We start from the raw sequence: 18,905 nt of genomic DNA, 5'->3' as shown, positions 1-18,905 counted from the left end.
CTACTATCTGCATTTTCGTCTTCATCATCTTCTCTTTTATCTTCGTCTTCCTCACGAGCACTAAATTCAGCGTCTTGACAAAGCTTATGATAGGAAGGTTAAAGAAAAGGTCGGGCTCATAATTATAAAGTTGAAGATTGAGAAAATGATATAAGGACTACCAAAAAGGTGAAATGGGTTTGATGATACCCACAAAAGCACTACCACCACCAAAATAGGTACCAATCCCACCATAATTCTCATCCCCATTTTTCCATTCAATCCCTCTTCAATAACTCCTCCTTTCATTGCTATTTATACTTCCCTCATTATATATAATCTAATCTTTTAAATATTTAAATTTCATTTTGAGAGTTCAAACTCAATCATAGTCGTTTACCATATAAACAAATTTTACGAGATTCATCGAAGTTAGGTAGACTGTCCTATAAAATTCCTCGAGGTTTGCATCCGATTGACATATAAAAGATAAAGGTCGTAAACAAGATCGAGAATGACATAACATGAGTTTCTCAATTCAACAAACAGTGAAGAAAATTAAACCCGTCAATATTGAGAAAGGTAAAAAATAATTCATAAAATTATAAGAGAGCGTATAGAATATTAATTTGGGTATGTTCTTCGGAAGCCATGAAAGCTTTCTAAGCATAATATGGGATTATTTGTTGTTCAAGTAAAATGGAGGAAAATCAAATCCATTGTTCTTGCATTAATATAAGGTAGCAAATTTTTATAATCTTGGCCTTAAAAACTTTTCCTAAAGAAACAAAATTTTGCCAATTTGAAGAATGCATTTATTTAAACCTATATGGCTTGGATCCCAAGAAACCCTTCTTAAAATAAGTCCGTTTTGTGTGAATTAAACATCGTTATCCTGTTTCGTTATCGAATCCAACTGTGGTTTTGTGTCGGTTGTAAATTAAGGTCTTACGAATGCTTAAGATATGTTAGGTTTAAGCACTTAAAAATTCGTTCTAAACAAACTCGTAATCTAATGGTAAACAGAATTTCTCGATCGATATAGAATCATTTTTTAGTAGAATGAAAAAGTAAGAACATGTTGATTTTGATCTAAAGCTAATTAGATGATCAAAAAATTTAATCTTGATATATGTTTACTCGACTTTTGAATAAAAGCTGTTGTTTTGGAGTTCTTTTGTGGAGCCTTTAGCACGCCAAGTGAGTTAGTTTTCATGGGTGTGGAGCCAATGAGTTCGATCGAACATACGTGACAAAATATTCGTTTAGTGATTTATAGGATCAAGTGAATTCAATGATGACATCTATTGGCATCCAACTTTCGGTTCCTTCTCCTTTCATGCTCATGAATATATGAATAAGACAAATTATCTTATGGTTTGCTTCCGAATAAGACAATTAGAAGTGGGTTCGTTGAATTAGATTGTGTTATCCATATACACTTTCAATGGAGAAGATCCATCAACTCAAGACAGAGAAATAGATAGTAACAACCATGTCGGTGTGAGATCCTACATTGGTTGGAGTGGGAAACGAAGCATTCCTTAGAAGGATGTGAAAATTTCTCACTACCATACTCGTTTTAATCTTGAGGGAAAACCCAAATATAACACCATCTGTTAGCGGTGGGCTTTGGCTGTTATAGTTGGATAAATGAATTTAAGACGACTTTTAAAGTCTTGAGGATAAATACAAAATGGAATGACCAAATAGGACTGTTACAGAGTCGGACAAATGAATTTAAGACGCGTTTTAAAACCTTGAGGGGAAGCCCAGAAGCCCAAATAGGATTGTTACAGAGTCGGACAAATGAATTTAAGACAAGTTAAAACCTTGAAGGGAAGCTCAAAAGACAAAACTCAAATAAGACAATATATGAACTTAAAGACTATGTTTTAAAACCTAGCAGGGAAGTCTAAGGGAAAGCTCAAATAAGACAATATCGGTTAGCGGTAAGTTTAAGACAAGTTTTGAGACGAATTTAAGACGTGTTTTAAAACCTTGAAGGGAAGCCCATAAAGGAAAGCCTAAGACAATATCTGCTAGTGGCGTGTTTAAGATACATTTTAAAACTATGAAGAGAAGCTCGAAGGGAAAACTCAAATAAAACAATATCGGCTAGCGGTGAGTTTAAGACGTGTTTTAAAACTTCGAAAGGAAGTCCGAAGAGAAAGCCCAAATAAAACCATATTTACTATTTGGGGTTTGGGCTGTTACAGTTGGACAAAGCTGTTACACTCGAACAAATAAATTTAAGACGTATAGAAGCCCAAAATATCTCGAAAAAAGATGAACAGATATCTTAATCAATCAAATTCAAAGATTGGATTTAGAACTTTGATTATGTATTAAACTATATTCTACATTACATTACATAACATAGCTGCAATCTAAACGATTATGGCCTAAAACTAAACGAACGTATCAAAACAAGAACAAAAATTGAAAATTGATACTAATGGTAACAAAGAGTAGTCAGCTGTTAATCAACATAAAACGAAGAACAACACCTACCCAAATCGAAGCTCAACGACGATGTGGTTGATGCGATCGAACAATAATACGATACTAGTATTTCTTAACTACTAGTTAACGATACATTGATATCAGTTGGTTGACTCTTCAAATCTGGAACTAAAGGTGTCCACGTTTCAGCACGAAGGGAAGATGTTGTTGTCGTCGTCGTCGTTGTTGTCATGTATGATTTCGGTTCAACACTCGAAATTGGAAAAACAGAAACCGGTAATATGACATCATGTTTCGGCTTCTTCGCCTTTTGCTCGTGTTGGTTCCCAAATATAAAGCTTCCTACTACCACCTGAATTTGTCGAAATTGTTAGGCTGAAGAAATAAAAATTCAAATAATTTTGTTGGTTTAATGTGTACATGACGCTTTGGTTGTATTATATAGTTAAGAATTAGGTGATGGGTCGATTTCAACTAATTTATGTGCTCGGTGACAACTTAAAAGTTCGAGTTCTAAGACTAAATGGACTAAATAAACAACGAATAAGAGAAAGAGACATACTTGAACAGGACTTGCAGCTACTAACAAACCAACAACTCCGCCACCAACAATGCGTCCGTTTGGGCTTGCTAAGGAGACACTCATTCCACCAGTTCTACTCTTTGTTCCCGCATTGTCGCTTGGCATGAACGATCCCGACAACGACAATATCTCAAAACGACCCTGCAAAAGAAAGAAAGAGAGTTTCGTCTTATGATCAGTAACAACAATCACCATATTCGTATTTCATAAAACAATTGCAAACTAGAATGTTCGTTAAATAGATCTCTGTTATACAACCTCATATGTTAACGTTCCTCCAGAAGAATCGGGTTGACGAAGAGTGACGCTCGAAATCACACCATTAGCAGAGAGAATACAAATGGCTCGAGGTCCTTGTTGAGAAAAGGCGAGAACCTTCATCGTAACGTCCTGAAAAATAACACATCAAACATCGTTATTATATAGAAACGTCGACTACGAACATTGTGTTTGAAGTAAATTCATAACAAAATTACCTCACCAGTGTTGACGGTGATGATATGGGGTGTGAAATTAGCTCCAACTGAACAAGGTACCCATTCACCTTCATAATAACCAAAAATAACCCCTTATTTATTTCATTTTAATATAATAAATAAATAAAAGAGACTTAAAAAAAGCATTTTAAACATTTTTAACTGCTTAAAATAAAACAAAATATTTTTAAAAATTTACAAAATCATCGGTATATATTGGGTTGGATTGAGTTCGAGAAATTTTTTTGAACCCGTTGGGCTGATTAACTCAATCAACCCAGTTCACAACCTAACCGTTGTGTTGTCGGGTTATTTTTTTTTTAATTATTGAAAAATATCCTACTTATGAATATCATAGGTTACTTCAATAACTAAAATCTCATAAAATTTAAATATTAAATATTCACAAGTCACATCATTAATGTCAGTTACAAACGTTAAATATTCTTAATATTCATAATAATGTTGAGTTGGGTTCTAACCTATTTTTGAGTGGGTGGGTTGGTCGGGTTGATTAGACAAAAAAAATGTAAACTTAGAAACGGACCCAAAATTCTTATTATACTAAAATTCAACCCGACTCAAATCGAACAAAAATTGAGTTAAATAATCTTGAGTTGGGTTCTAACCCTATTTTTGAGTTGGTGGGTTGGTCGGGTTGATGGAACCAAAAAAATATACCTAGGAATTGACAAAAAAATGTCAATTTTACCGGAATTCAACCCAACTGAACAAAAATCGAGTTAAATAGTTTGAATTGATTCAATTTTGGAGTTTTATGAACCCTCTATTCTTAAATTTGCATAAATTTTTGAGAAACTAAAAATATGTTTTGAAATTATTTTTCCTATGATTCGAAGTAACAAAGTTTAAGTCGAATTTTCGTTACCTAAATTCTCCGTTTCATATTTGGTTTTGCTCAACGAACTCGCCGGCCGCACTTTCCCACGTTTCTCCGCCGAGAAATCAATCACAGCCGACCGTGCAGGTGCCGACGCCGATAACGGCTTCGGCGACAGCGCCGCCACATTCAACTTCCCGTCCGGCCCATACTTCCTCGGTCTTCCCCTCTTCTTCTTCCCCGCCGTCGCCGCAGAACTCACCAAACCGCCATCTTCCGGTGCCGGAGCTGCCATCTCAGGTCTCGGAGGACTTGATCCTGCTGGTGCAGTAGCCCCATTTCCGGCATCCCCTTCTCCTCCCTCCATGAATCTGTGTGGATTTTTCTGCAATCAAAACAAAACCCATTAATTTTTCAATCGAAAAATAAAATAAAATAAGCAAAATTAAAAAGAAAAATGAAAGGTTCCATTAATGGAGGATTTTGATTTGACCTGCAAACAGAAAATACAAACACTGGGAGTGTTCCACTCAGCTCTGCTTTGTGGTTTGATAGCAGATATCAGAATTTAACACCAAAAACACAGATCTTATTTTCCCCTTTTCTATATATATATATATATATATATATATATACATTTTTTAATTTTTTTTTTAACATGGGAAATCTTTTTTGCTAAGCTCAACAACGTTAAAAAATGAAAATGAAAATTAAATTATCAATTTTTAACGATTATTTTTGTGTTATATGCCAAGTGTTACAACGGTACGAAGAAAAGAGAAGATTATAACATCAATATACAAACGTACAGAAGACTATATACGATTGGTGCATATCGAGTTATGAGAGAGTCGAGAAAGTACCAACGTCACACCAGAGCTAAGCTATTTACTCTAATTATTTAATATTTTATTTTGGTATTGGGTTTTGAATATTTGTAAATAATATTTTAGTAAATGATTTTTAAGAGAAAAACCTAATAAATTTTTTTTAAAATTGTTGGAATATTTATAGTGTAGAGTGTAAAATAGATTTAAACATTTAATAAGAATAAAATAATAAGAGAGATGAGAAAATAAATTATTCCAATATTTTAAATAATTTATTTGAATTAATAATATAATAATTTGGGTTTTTGGTTGGAATCCGCTGGAAACGTATAATATTAAATTACCAGCGAAATTTAAAAGTGGGTAGACGGTTCTTTTTTTTTAAAAAAAAAAATATAAAATATATTCCATTTTTTATTTTTTAAAAAATTAAAAAATGTATTATATTTTAAAAGTATATGATGGTAATTATTATGACCAATATTATATAATATATTTTAGGTGCAACAAAATAAAATTATGGGTTTGCTAACCCTTAAAGGAATTGTCTACAAAAAGATTAGAAAAGGAAAAGCTCACCATAATTTCATTAATAAAATTATTATTATTATTTTTAATTTTAGCTTTTTGAAAGTGAAATTTTGGGATACAAAATTTTATTTTATTTATTATCGACATATTCGTTATTCCGTTAAATTTTTTAGATTGAATTAATTTCAGTTGTTCGGGTAATTTATTATCATTTTTTAAAAAAAATCTTTAATTAAGATTTACAACAAAATTTGAATATATATTTTAAAAAAATAAATATAAAAATATATTTATTTGTCCCAATCCAATAATAAAATTGTATGATAAATTTTTTTGAGTTGTGAGTTTTTGAACACAGTTATGTATTATAAATATTTTTTTCTTTAAAAAATATATTAAAATTTAAAATTATTTGGAATCGTGCTTGGTAAGAACCCTAAATAAAATAAAAAAATTATCAAACATATAAAAAAATATTGAGAATATATTTAATATATTTAATATTTTAATTATTTTTTTAACCCACCACCATTTTATTTTATTATATATATATAAAAAAAAAGATTTAAATAGAAGCATTGACCAAGTAATTGCATAAAATACTCAGAAAGCATCTTTTTTTTTCAAAAATTGAAATTAAATATTTTATAGTCCAAAAAAAGCATTAAATAAAGGAAAGTATAGATAAGAACCAACCAATTCTTTAATTATTTGTTATTTGTTATTTATTTAATTAATTTATTAAAAATTAATAGCATAAGCTATGGGTGAGAAGTTCGATGCACATTTGCACCATTTTCTTTCCCCTTTTTATTTGTTTTTTTGCTAATTAATAATGGCCTCCATTATAATATTATTAAACTCTTTTTAATCTAATTTCTTCTAAATAATTATATAAATATAAAATTATTTCATCTATATAATATTATTCATATTCTCATCATAGTTTTCTTTCTAATATAATAATTTATGAATTCATATGCTCCTCTTGCCTTGCCTTTTGTCATGACCCCTCCTAATTAAAAAAAAAAACATGGTATTTTGGTAATTTCACACCATATAAATTATTATTATTAAGATCATATTTTTGGTCATATCCTTCTAATATGTATTACCTAATTGACCATAGATTTTTCTTCAACCATGCGTATAAACTCGACAAAATTTCAAAGCATCTTCATTTTTATGCTTCCAAAAACTGAAATGTTAGGTTTGAACTTACATCGACCAAAATTAGTGTATATACTAGAAGATTGCTTATTTGACCATTCGACTCAGAAATGATTGTTTTGACCCTCAATTTGAATAATAAGAGAGAAGGAGACGGAGACGAGACGTGGGAGAAGAAAGGAAAAGAAGATGGAGTTGAGAGAGACAAGGGAAGGAAAACTGTTGTAATGTCGAGAATTTGTTATGTTTCCAGGTTAGAGCTTCAGCTTGCTTCTCCCCCACCGTTTAGCATTATGGGCTCAAAAAAGAAAAAAAGAGAAATTAGGTCATCTTTCTCAAAAAAGATTGTCGAGTGTCTTCTCTCATGTCAACAATCTGATACTTCTAGTCAACTGCTATATAACCAACGAGTTGATGTTTTTGTAACCAAGAGTAAAAATATTAGTCTCAGAAAAAACCATTATATTTAGATTTTTAATGGACATTATATTGTCCTTCACAAATGTATACATCAATTTTACCCAACATTAGTTTAGATTTCATTGCCTAATTAACATTTTGATTTTGATTATTATTTTAATTACATTAATGTTTTAAACCATTTTTTTTTAATATTTGTAGTGATTCACGTTAATTTCTAAAGAAATGCATAGACATTTGACAGACTATATATATATTAATTTCTAAAAACCAAATGCATCTAATTCATTATATATACGTACCCTACTATTTTTGTCAGTATACTTTAATCATTATGTCAAAATACTACAAATGAGAAGGCTTCTAGCCTCGAGTATAACCAAAACATAGGGATAAAACCTAAACCGAAACCGAAGTTTTATTAAAGCACGAGGACAAAATTGACACAATGTGAGGATGTATGTGAGCATCAAGTATCCCAAAACGTCACCAGAGGCCGATTTGTTTATGAATCTTGGAATTATTCGAAGACTTCCTACCCTTGTCTTTGTAGGTGTTTCGGGAGGCACGACCCTTTCTTCCTCCGCTGGCTGATGCTATGGCACGTTGTCTCTGCTTGTTCAACCGTTTGTTCAGTTCAGTATCGTCGCTTTCATCTCGAGCCTCACCTTCATCATCCCTCTGCAGAAGATAAATAGAGACATCAAAAGTTACCTTCGATATTAGACCACTGGCCTCCCTAAGACTATGACTAGACGATGAAGGTTTAAAAATTATTCAGTTTTAAACTTGAGGGCTTGAACATAGAACATCTTTGAGACCATCTCCAAACATCGCTAGCTTTTACTCTATCCAGCATGTCGGCAAGTTTACTGGTCAATTTGTGTCCACATCGACTAATTTTAATAGACAACTATTTCTCCCTATATCGTTTTCAATTTTAGGCGACGGACTATCATGGTTTAAAAACATTCCCTCTAAGTCCCTCTGCTTTTTCACAAGTTCAAATTTTGAGATCCCACATCAGTTGGAGATTATAAGGGTGTGGAAATCTTTCCCTAGCAGACGCGTTTTAAAAACCTTGAGGGGAAGCTCCAAAGGAGAAGCCTAAAAATGACAATATCTACTAGCGGTTGGCTTGGACTGTTACACTAACAATCACTAGAACAACATCGGATGGTTACATGAGTGTGGATATCATTTAAAGGACGTGTGCTTAATATCTTCTCCACTATCTATGGACTAACATTCATAAATTCTCAAAATGTATTGGCGATATTGCCAAGCAGCATAACCTATGAAAGTATATAGCCTAACCAATTTCATGCAAAACAATAATAATAGTAATAATAAATAAACAATTGGTGGCGTAAATTTTAAGGATTAATACCGTTTCACTTGAGCCATTCTCCAAGATTCCAGTTTCATTTGCTTCTTGGTTCTGCTAAGAAAAGAGGGGATGAATATCAATTATGATTTAGCATTATACACATTATCCAATGAGCAGACTTAGAACCTAAGCGTTCGTCTTCTAAAACTATAAAGAAAAGTTAAACTTAAGTAGCTATTAAATGTGTTTTCCTCATCTCAAAAGAGGTGATCGCTGTGTTCTTTCTATGTTATCCCAAAAAAGACTAGAATAAGATGCATCCAAAGGATTCTTTTCCCATCCATTAAATGGATGGCCGTTAAGAAAATAGTAGAGCAAACTGTTTGATATCTTTTGGTAAGACAAGGTGCCAACACTGATTGGAACTATAATTTTGGTTTTCCCACCATTGTTGTCTAGTTTTGCTACCTCAAGAAGTCTTTTCAATTAGATTTATTTTCCAATCATAAGGTTTGTTCATCGTTTAGGGATGGAATATTTGAAGAAATGTCGGTTCAGCCGTGCATGCTGGAGATCCGTGAAGCAATCTACCTGCAATGGTCAAAGGGATCGATAAATGGAGATGAAGATGGTGCGATTCTTGGTGGTTTTTGTGATTTATGTTTTCTCCCCTCTATAACTATGGTCTATTTCTATGGTATACTGTTTACACGTATCACAGAGTTGTAAGAAGGTTCATCAAGCTGAGGATAAGAGGGTGGACAGAGGTTCGTGATTGACAAACGTCAAAGAGGAAGATGGCGGAGGAACGGGGGATGAGTCGAGAGAGAGCATAGCAGACATGCCATAAATTAGATCCTCAACCACATAAGCAAGTAAAAGAAGGATAGTAGAAGTTAGAAATAATACATTTGAATCTGAGTCATTCTCAGATACATCATCCAGACATGCTTCATGGTTCCCTTGCAAGTCTACATTTTCATCACCACTCAAGGTCTCCTATGAATTACAAATAAAACAGCTACATTTAGACTTTTATGACACCAAGAGAAGATGAAAATTAAATTTGATTGAAAGATACTCCGAAATTTCGAACTTAGTTTAAGCACAGTGATAAAATGAATACCTCAACTGATATGCGTAGATGTTCCACTGCATTGGTGTCCATTTCATTTAACTTAGAGCTTTCAGCTTCTTCATCGCCAGAATCTGCATCTTCCTCGAGTCCGCCTTCAATAAACTACATGTTGTACCAATATCAAATAGTCAAACGTTGTAATCGTCAAGCAATTCAGAATGAACTGGTTAATCACATATGCGGTCAAAACAATTTTAAATCCACACAATGAACTTTGACATGGGAGATATAATCATCACATAGTATTGCGAAAAACTCAAGGTCACTTATTGTTACTGAGGAGAAGAATTTACTGATATATTGGCCATATGTTCAACATTACACATGAGAGATGTGTATCTAACATTGCATACCAGCAAACATCATAAGAAACTTGAGGCCGTACCAAAATTAGAAAATATACTGCAATTCCATCTCTCTGAACTCAGCAATAGATGGTTTTCCATACCTTTTCAATGTCTTCCTGCTCCTTTCGTGTGAACCCACTGGCAGCAAGTTCCTTGTCTAGACTTCCTGCACCTTTAGATATAGAAGAAAAGCAAGGCCTTGCACTTTCATCATTGTCAATCTCTAGGTCATTTTCATCGTCCACGGTCTCATGGAATGACAAGTTAAACCTGTGTGAGAAAGGAACTTAAGTCTTTAGCATAGCAATAAGAAGAGCCACTAACCCGCTGATATACTGTGAGATGGCTCAACAACATGCAAACCTGCTAGTTGAGTACGAACATCTTATTTTCATATACTTCAATTGAACTTGCGAGGGTTTAAACTGAATCACAAATCATGTCTCTAGCTTTCTTTCTTTTCTTTTTTTTTTTCTTTTTTCTTTTTTTGGGAAAAGAAATGATATACAAAGGCATACAAAAAACCAACAACCCCAAGCCTACTAACAGAGGAAAGACTTCGGATGAAGTCCAAGGAGTTCAATATCAAACACAGAAAACCAGGAGTAAACATTATCTTTGCGACTTAGATATTTCAGAGCGGGGAGAATGGGTTAAGAAAGCAAGAAAATTTACTCATAAAACTCCCTTTCGAACCAGGCTCTTTGAAAGTGGAAATTGAAAGACACAAACTGCTTAGCAGAAAATATAAATAAGCATTGGGAGAACTAATGATAGTAGCGAGGAGAGAGATAAGAGAAAAGTGATTAAAAGAACTACAACCAGTCCCCCAAAAATGGAATCATTGAACTATTCCAACTGACAATTTAATACAAGAAATAAAGCAAGGAAATCACTAGTATGACCCACTAGTATGACCCATTAGGATAGATGCTAACTCTGGGTAGAAAGTAGAAACCATTATGCGACATTTTATACTACCACCAACCAACAAAGAGGAACAACCAGAAAAAGAAAGAAAGACTCAAGTATGAGTTGAGTAGACATAGAAGACTTGATAAACCAACAACTGAACCCACCTCCTAAATACATTGGGATTCAAAACCGACACCAACCAGGGCAAATCAACTCAAAGAGACAAAAAAAAAATGGTATCAACAAACTATAAACATTAAGCTAAGCTTATCTCTCCGTATCCCAAGGCCCTCAACAAAACTCCTATCCATACCCCTAGAAACTAAGAAGCACAAACATGGAGATATAGGATCCCCTAGTTTAATGTTTCTAGATGCATAAATTTTACCCTTGGAGCCACTATTATCAAAATAGAAAAGTTCGTGAAACACAAACAATTCCCGCCCAAGATTTCCACCTCATACTCAATGTCTTTGCATAGACTTTTAACTGAAAAAATTCTTGAGGCACAATTTTTACCTATCATTCAAATTTTGGTATTCATCCACTATTTCTAACAAAAGAATAACTTTAAAACTCTTTAAAGAATCTCACTGTTTTCGATTTTGTCTAAATTTGTTAATTGCATACAAATTACATTTTTCATAAGTTATTAGCTGCACATAAAATACGTTTTTATTAAGATTAGGTGAAGAGATATAAGTTCAGTTTAAGATTGTTGAGATGCTTCTCATTGTTCTAGGAGTATAATATTTTGATGATTTCTTAAGGAGGGAATTCTTGATTTTCAGAATTTATTGGGATGTCTGTCTTTTCTTGGAGTTTCTTCAGATGATGATTCTCGTTCTTGGTCCTTGGAGTCATTTGGAAATCCAAGTATCCAAAAAGAATCAACATTCTTTTATGGATCTGCTCAACGAACTCTTAATTTGACAGAAGTTTTACAAAGGAAGCTTGCATCTCATTGTCTTATGCCTGTTTTCTGTTTGTCGGCTGGGCAGATTTTAAATCACATCTTTTTTCACTGCCCTTATGCTAGAGCTTGTTGGGTCCGTTTGGTTCTCCTATTTCGATCATGATTAGGTATTCTCCAACAATTTTAAAGCCAATGTTCATTCTATACTTCTTGGTCCTCCTTTGGCTTCAAATCCAGCAAAAATGAATTATTATATACATTTTTGCTAAAAGACCAGACAATCAAATCTACTGTAGGGAATATTAAAATCATAAGGCATAAAAATTTCGAATTAGCAGGAAAAAAAAAACCGTAATCGCATTATCTCAAAAGGCAGGATAACATAATAGTATTTTCAATTTTGCATGGAAATTAAACAGAAAGTTCCGCAAGTGTAACATATTTCCTACCAAACTCATTCATCATGCAAGTTCATACAGTACAGCATAAAATATTCTTTCATACGACTGCATGCAATTATTCAACTTGTAGTTTCATAATCCAAACAATAAACATACACATTTCAATATTCGTAACAACTAGGCACCGACCTTTTTCTAAAAAACTTAAAGACGCATTCAACATCACGATCAAAATACCTGAAATTTAAAAAAAATAAAAAGAAACAAAATCAAAATATTGTCCAATAAAGTGTTAGCTAATAACATAAACTTTAGGATTCATATCATAGGAGAAAATTCATTTGAGCCACATATTGCATTTCTTACATTTGGGCATTGCGATGCGAGACAGAAACCATTTGTGGAAAATCGATCATGGTGACCTTCTCATCATCATTAATCTACAAAGCACAAGAATAGAAAGATTAATTAAACTGTTGAGCTCAAGAGAAAAGTTGAACTGCTTTACAAATTTAAAAATGAAAGTTCACAACAGCAAAGACAACATATAAAGTTGAGGAAAAAGGGAAAAAAAATTGGCAAGGAAAAGGGACAGTAATAAGACAATAAATGGTTTTGTTGCTTCCAAAAAAATCCTCGAGAATATACCATAATGTTGAATTCGTTGAAGTCACAATGAATAAGTCCATGTTCAGCTAGACGAACAACAAGACCAATGATTGTTTCAAACACCACGTCTGGATTTTGTAACTGTTTTACCTGCACACTGCATTAAACCAAGAAGGATTGGTACTCTGGTTTGGAACAAGTAGGAAAGGATTAGTACAACATAGAACTATAATTTTTGTCAATGCATATGTGCTCATCAAAAGGTTTCATGACCCTACTCCAGCTACTTGTTTCCAAAACTAAAATTCCAGGATGGGCCACTCAAACCATTATAAATATTGGTTCTTCTTTATATTAGTTTGTAAGGGAATTAGTATAACAGCCCAAGTCCACCGCTAGCAGATATTGTCCTCTTTAGGCTTTCCCTTTCGGACTTCCCCTCGTGGCTTTAAAACGCATCTACTAGGGGAAGGTTTCCACACCCTTATAAAGGGTGTTTCGTTCTCCTCCCCAACCAATGTGGAACTCTCACATTCCACCCCCCTTCGGGGCCCAGCGTCCTCGCTAGCACTTTTTCCTTTTTCCAATTGATGTGGGACTCCCACCAAATCCACCCCCCTTCAGGGCCCAACATCCTTACTGGCACACCGCCTCGTGTCTACCCCCTTCGGGGAACAGCCTTCTTGCTGGCACATGGTCCGGTGTCTGGCTCTGATACCATTTGTAACGGCCCAGACCGACCGCTAGCAGATATTGTCCTCTTTGGGCTTTCCCTTTCGGGCTTCCCCTCATGGCTTTAAAACGCGTCTACTAGAGGAAGGCTTCCACACCCTTATAAAGGGTGTTTCGTTCTCCTCCCCAACCAATGTGGGACTCTCACACTTAGCTTGTCATCCTCAACCGGTTTTGAAATTCTCCCTCCTTACCAAATAAGGATCTTTGGTTAAAATAATAATTTCGGTGCCGAATTAGACTATATTTCTGTTATAGTTCCTAAAACTTAATAATATATCATAAATCTGAAACTTCTGAACATAATATAGAGGATCGCAGCTTAACAATGAAAAATTGTTTGGCAATGAGACTCTTACAGCGGATAACCTTCAACAAGTGACATAATGACACAATGCCTGTTAGAGTCTACTGCATTTGGAACAGGAAAACCATGTTCTTCCAAAGCCTATTACATAGAGCACAATAATCAAGCCTCCAACAATACCACAATTCATTCAAATAAATAAATAAAATGTAACTAATTAATAAAATTCAAATAGAAAATCGATGAACAGAGCACCTTCATGAATGCAAATTCTTTAACTGCAGCAAGCCGAGACAAGTAAAGCCAATTGTAACTACTGCGATGCCTCAAATAATCACGCTTAGATTTTACTGATCTAAAAGAAATTCTTCCAAGTCTATGCAACTTCATGGCAAGCACAGTGCCATCTTCTTTTGCAACCTCAAAAATATCTAGAATCAGCCATAACAACCCAGCCAAGAAATAATGAGTCAAATAGTATTCCACTTCATAGATACCAAAAAGAAAACAACTTTTAAAGTTCTAACTAACTAGAAATTTACCAGACTCTTTCCCAACGCCAATTTGACGACCAACAGCCACAAACACTCCACGATTTACCAAAGTTTTAATTGCAAGAAAATCATATCCCAGGTACGTAAGTCGAAACCCATCATCTAGACAAACACAAGAAAGATAATGAGATAGAGAGTTTAAAATTCAGAATTCCCACACCGTAATTTAACAACTACTCACATTTAGAGGAATCGTGGTGCAATAACTTATATTTGAGTAAATTCTTCAAGACTTTGTAAGTTCCCCCATGCCTACACACACCATAGGAAAACATTATTATTCACCACCCACCAGTAAAAAAGGGAAAAAGAATTAAAGACATGAGTTATGAGACGCAAAGGAAAGAAACATTTCTTAAAAAAATAATAGCAGTCATACCTTAGAGAAGCTATACGTTCCACAAGTTCTGAAGGAACAATTTCATGCTGAAACAACAAAAACAATTACATTAAATTAAAGTTGAAGATACAATAAAAAAGAACTTAAAAGATGAATGAAATGACCTCCCTCTAGAGAAGAGAATAGAAATACGCACATTCCGCATCCCCATCTCAACCGCAGTAAGAACCCTAAAATCATCTTTCGAGAGATAACGCAGCACATTAACGTCAAGCTTCATCTTCTAATTTGGATCAAACTCACAACAACGTTAAATACCCAACCTACAATAGGAAGTGAACATCAATAAAGCATAAAGAAATTTAAAAAAAAAATAAAAAATCAATTTTGAAACAAAGGAATCAAAATCTACATCTTCAAACTTCACAAAGGAGAGAGAAAAGAATGAACGGTGAGGAAGATTATGAGAGCGTGGGAAGCAGTGAAATTATATATGAGCTAAAGGTTGAATCCGAGAAGGGATTGATTGAAGGTTAAAATACTCCTACAAGCTAGGACTAAAAGAAGATTGGATAAAGGAGCCTCCACGTCTAATAACGACTTGCAAAAAGGGGTATCTCCATTGAGCTGTGGTGAGTTTGTAGCGTTCTGGAAACTTCAGGTTTAAAGCTATTCTGGCTGATTTGGTTTTGAAAGAGCAGCAGCTATGGTTTCAAAAATTGAAAATCAAATGAATAAAGGAAGGCAACATTAACCCTAAATTTTTTTCATAATTGGGCCTGGCACCGGGTAAAGTCAAAACTTCATTGCTACTATTTATTTTATTTTATTTTTTATTATTATTAAAAACAATTTCATTGATGATTGAAATTTACAAAAGGGATGTAATATCCATGATAATTATAAAAGACCTTCCAAGTTTACAATGATTAAGGTGTAACTATAAGAAGTAAAAATATTAGAGAGCTTACACCAAGATATAGCTTGGTAAACAATATTGTCGAAGAATTTTGTATAATTTTGTGTCTTTTTCGAGAATATTCTTTGATTTCTTTCTTTTCACCGATTCCAAAAGAAAGTAATGATGAGGTTTTTCCATAGTAGGACTTTTATATTCTTGAATGGATGTACGTTAAGGTCATGTCCAATAGATCCTCCCTAGGAAATGTGAGATGCCATCATTGTCTAAAAATTTTGAGCTTATGTGCATTGCATAAATAAGTGGCTCTGTGATTTGTTTTCTTTCTTGCATAATGCACACCAATCTAGAGAAAAAATAATGTAAGGCATTCTTTTATAAAGATTTTTGCTTGTGCTAATAGCTTTATGTACTAATTCCCAAAGGAAGAACTTCACCTTTTTAGGGTGATGTCCTTTACTTATTATTTGTGCTAGCATGAGATTTATTACTTCTACTTTTTTCTCATGTCCATCATCAAGGATTTTGTAGAGAAAACCTCGTCACCGCTAGGGAGCCAAGTCAGTGAGTCTACTTCGTTTGACAATACCACTGGAGCAAGGTTAAGGCTTAATTCGGCCCATTCCGTTGCTTTGTAATCCTTTAAATTCCTACCAAGCTTCAGGTCCTAGAATTTGTTGACAACATTCCACGTTTCATTGATCGTGGCTTTTTCATTATGAGAGAGTCTATACAAAAGTGGATACCACAAAGCTAGCGTGGTGTTTTCAATCCATGGGTCAGTCCAAAATGAAGTGCTTCCTCCATCACCCACCCTATGTCAAATTCGGTTGGTGATGAGGTTTTGGTGTTTCTTCATGTACTTCCAAGACCCTTTTGCAAATGATGGGGGGTTGATTTTTGTTTGATGTAGGAGTATATTTAACCTTTATAAGATTTCTCCGTAAGGCATTTTCTTCGTGATGATATCTCTATATCTATTTTGTGAGTAGAGCTTTGTTCTTCTTCTTTATCGAGAAAAGACCGAGGTTTCCCTTTTCTGTTGGGAGATTTATAATATTCCATCGACCAAGGTATGGGTCATCTTTCCACAAATAGTCCTAAATAATCTTTCTATATTCAAAGCCACTTTTTGTGGTATTTCAAATAGAGACATGTAATAAGTGGGGAGGTTGGATAATGTGGCTTGTATTAGGTTAAGTCTTCTGCCTTTTGAAGTATAACATGATAACCATGTTGTCAGACTTCTTTCTATTTTTTCAATAGTAGTCTTCTAGAAGAAAAAAGATTTGTGGTTTCCTTTAAAGAGGAATTCTAGGTACATATTCAACCATTCTCCCTTTTTACAACCATATATGCTAGGATGCCCATAATCTTTATTTTTTGGAGATTGATATTTCGCCTAGAGAAACTTTCGAAGGTTTTTACCATCTTGATCATGTTTTTATGGAAGAGACCTTTACCGAGTCATGAAAGGGGATTGTATCATCCATGAACTAAAGGTGGTTCATGCTTAAGCCATCATTACCAATCTAAAAACCTTTTATCTGGCCTTCGCCACAAGAATGTTTTCACAGAAAGTCCAATCAACCTTGTCGAAGACCTTTTCCAAGTCAAGTTCGATGACTACACCTTTTTGTTTCTTTCTTTCCCATTCATCTATGAGTTCATTTGTCATGAGGGACGCATCGAGAATTTGTCGCCCCTCTACAAAAGTTGTTTGTTGCCTGGTAACTGTGAAAGGGAGTACCTTTTAAGACACTCTGATAATACCCTTACTATGATTTTATATAGTCCACTAGTAAGACTTATAGGACGGAAGTCTTCAACAGTGCGGGCATACAATTTCTTTGAAGTCAAATGTTTCAATAGCTATTTTGTTGGCTTTTATGAAAGGAAAGAAATGCTAGAATATTCTTAGATACATACAACTTTCTTTTAATTATATTGTGATATTGTACAGACTACTGCCTCCCATGGGCGTACATAATACACGGTTTCGGTAATTACTCCACCTACCTCATTAATTTAGATATGAAGATCTACTGGTAATTTTGTTGGGTAACGACTATTTGCCCCTTTGCCTGCTTCGTGTTTTGTTATGCCTCTATTGAATGGAGATTTTATTGTCTCCTAAAGCCAATTTTCAGCCCAAAACCAACGAGATATACAAACAGATGATCAATGACAAACATATGGCAAGTAATCAAAATGCAGAGGGTAGCACACGACAGTTCGAAAAGTCCAAATTTTCCACAACTGATATCTTTTTCGTTGCTATTCTGCTATTGTTATTAAAAAAAAAAAAAATAACAAAATCAAAACAATTCCTCCATTCTTTCAAGACCATTCTAATTTGAGTTTTTCAAGGGCGAAGAAAGACATAGATGAAGATTGGGAGAATAGCAGTAACAATAAACAAAAGAGTATAAAATCAGTGTAACCTGGTAGGATGGAGTATGCGGCAACACGACCGGAAGAGAGACGGCGGCGGGGCAACGCTGAACGGGAGAGAGGCAGCGAGAGACACTGGGCTGCTGAAAGGGGGAAGCCGGCGTGAAGATGAAGGTGTAAGGGTTTATGCTTCTCTTTCTTTTATTTCTTTTTAGTATATCGATTTTTATTTAATAAAATTTAAATATTTTGTTTTTATCAAATTTAGATCATTTGTGTTTTTAATAAATTTTAAATAATTTGTTTTCTTTTCAAATTATTTCTCCTTCACCTTCTTTATTTTTCTCAATTTTTTTCCATTTTTATTCTTCATTTTCCTTTATTTTTTATTTATTGGTTGCTTTTGTTGTTTTTTTAATACGATTTTTTTTTTTTTTTTTGTTATTCTTCTTAAGTTGTTTTCATTTTTTATAAAAAAAAGTTACTTTATCTATCAAAAATTTTCAAATTGTTAAAAATTTATATAATTTTATTAAATTCATTTATTTGACCGAGTACTATGAATACGGGGGAAGCTCCAGTCGCCCTATGCGACTGGCACGGCCGAAAGGCGAAACTCTTGTCGTAGTTTGGTGGAGGGGCCGACACCTTTTTTTGTTATGTAAAGGTGAAGACTTTGAAGTTGGTGAACACTCGGCCCAACGGGC

The 18,905-nt window shown here is 34.0% G+C and overlaps 2 protein-coding genes across 3 annotated transcripts; both read right to left on the bottom strand.

The window, feature by feature from the left end:
* Nucleotides 1–2,281: 2,281 nt before the first annotated feature.
* Nucleotides 2,282–4,912, bottom strand: LOC111465078 (AT-hook motif nuclear-localized protein 1-like). Its single transcript, XM_023109362.1, has 6 exons — nt 4,839–4,912; nt 4,394–4,730; nt 3,505–3,572; nt 3,287–3,418; nt 3,008–3,169; nt 2,282–2,797 (listed from the first exon to the last, which is right to left on the bottom strand). The coding sequence occupies exons 2-6, from the start codon at nt 4,710–4,712 to the stop codon at nt 2,558–2,560; spliced, it is 921 nt and encodes a 306-aa protein (XP_022965130.1). The 5' UTR covers nt 4,713–4,730; nt 4,839–4,912; the 3' UTR covers nt 2,282–2,557.
* A 2,662-nt stretch (nt 4,913–7,574) lies between these two features.
* On the bottom strand, nt 7,575–18,395 carry LOC111500302 (serine/threonine-protein kinase rio2). 2 transcript variants are annotated; one of them, XM_023152035.1, is made up of 15 exons: nt 18,249–18,395; nt 15,082–15,208; nt 14,925–14,971; nt 14,727–14,797; nt 14,534–14,647; nt 14,247–14,422; nt 14,044–14,132; nt 12,992–13,109; nt 12,710–12,783; nt 12,533–12,580; nt 10,213–10,381; nt 9,753–9,866; nt 9,536–9,625; nt 8,687–8,740; nt 7,575–7,977 (listed from the first exon to the last, which is right to left on the bottom strand). In XM_023152035.1, the coding sequence occupies exons 2-15, from the start codon at nt 15,163–15,165 to the stop codon at nt 7,783–7,785; spliced, it is 1,443 nt and encodes a 480-aa protein (XP_023007803.1). In that variant the 5' UTR covers nt 15,166–15,208; nt 18,249–18,395; the 3' UTR covers nt 7,575–7,782. The 2 variants fall into 2 exon arrangements, with proteins under 2 accessions (XP_023007803.1, XP_023007804.1); XM_023152036.1 differs by having other exon boundaries at nt 8,687–8,737; nt 18,249–18,394.
* Between the last annotated feature and the right edge of the window lie 510 nt (nt 18,396–18,905).

This window comes from Cucurbita maxima, unplaced genomic scaffold (genome assembly GCF_002738345.1).
Source record: "Cucurbita maxima cultivar Rimu unplaced genomic scaffold, Cmax_1.0 Cma_Scf00028, whole genome shotgun sequence".
NCBI lineage: Eukaryota > Viridiplantae > Streptophyta > Magnoliopsida > Cucurbitales > Cucurbitaceae > Cucurbita > Cucurbita maxima.
The sequence above is the reverse complement of the archived record's forward strand: the minus strand, read 5'-3'. Positions and strand labels throughout refer to the sequence as shown.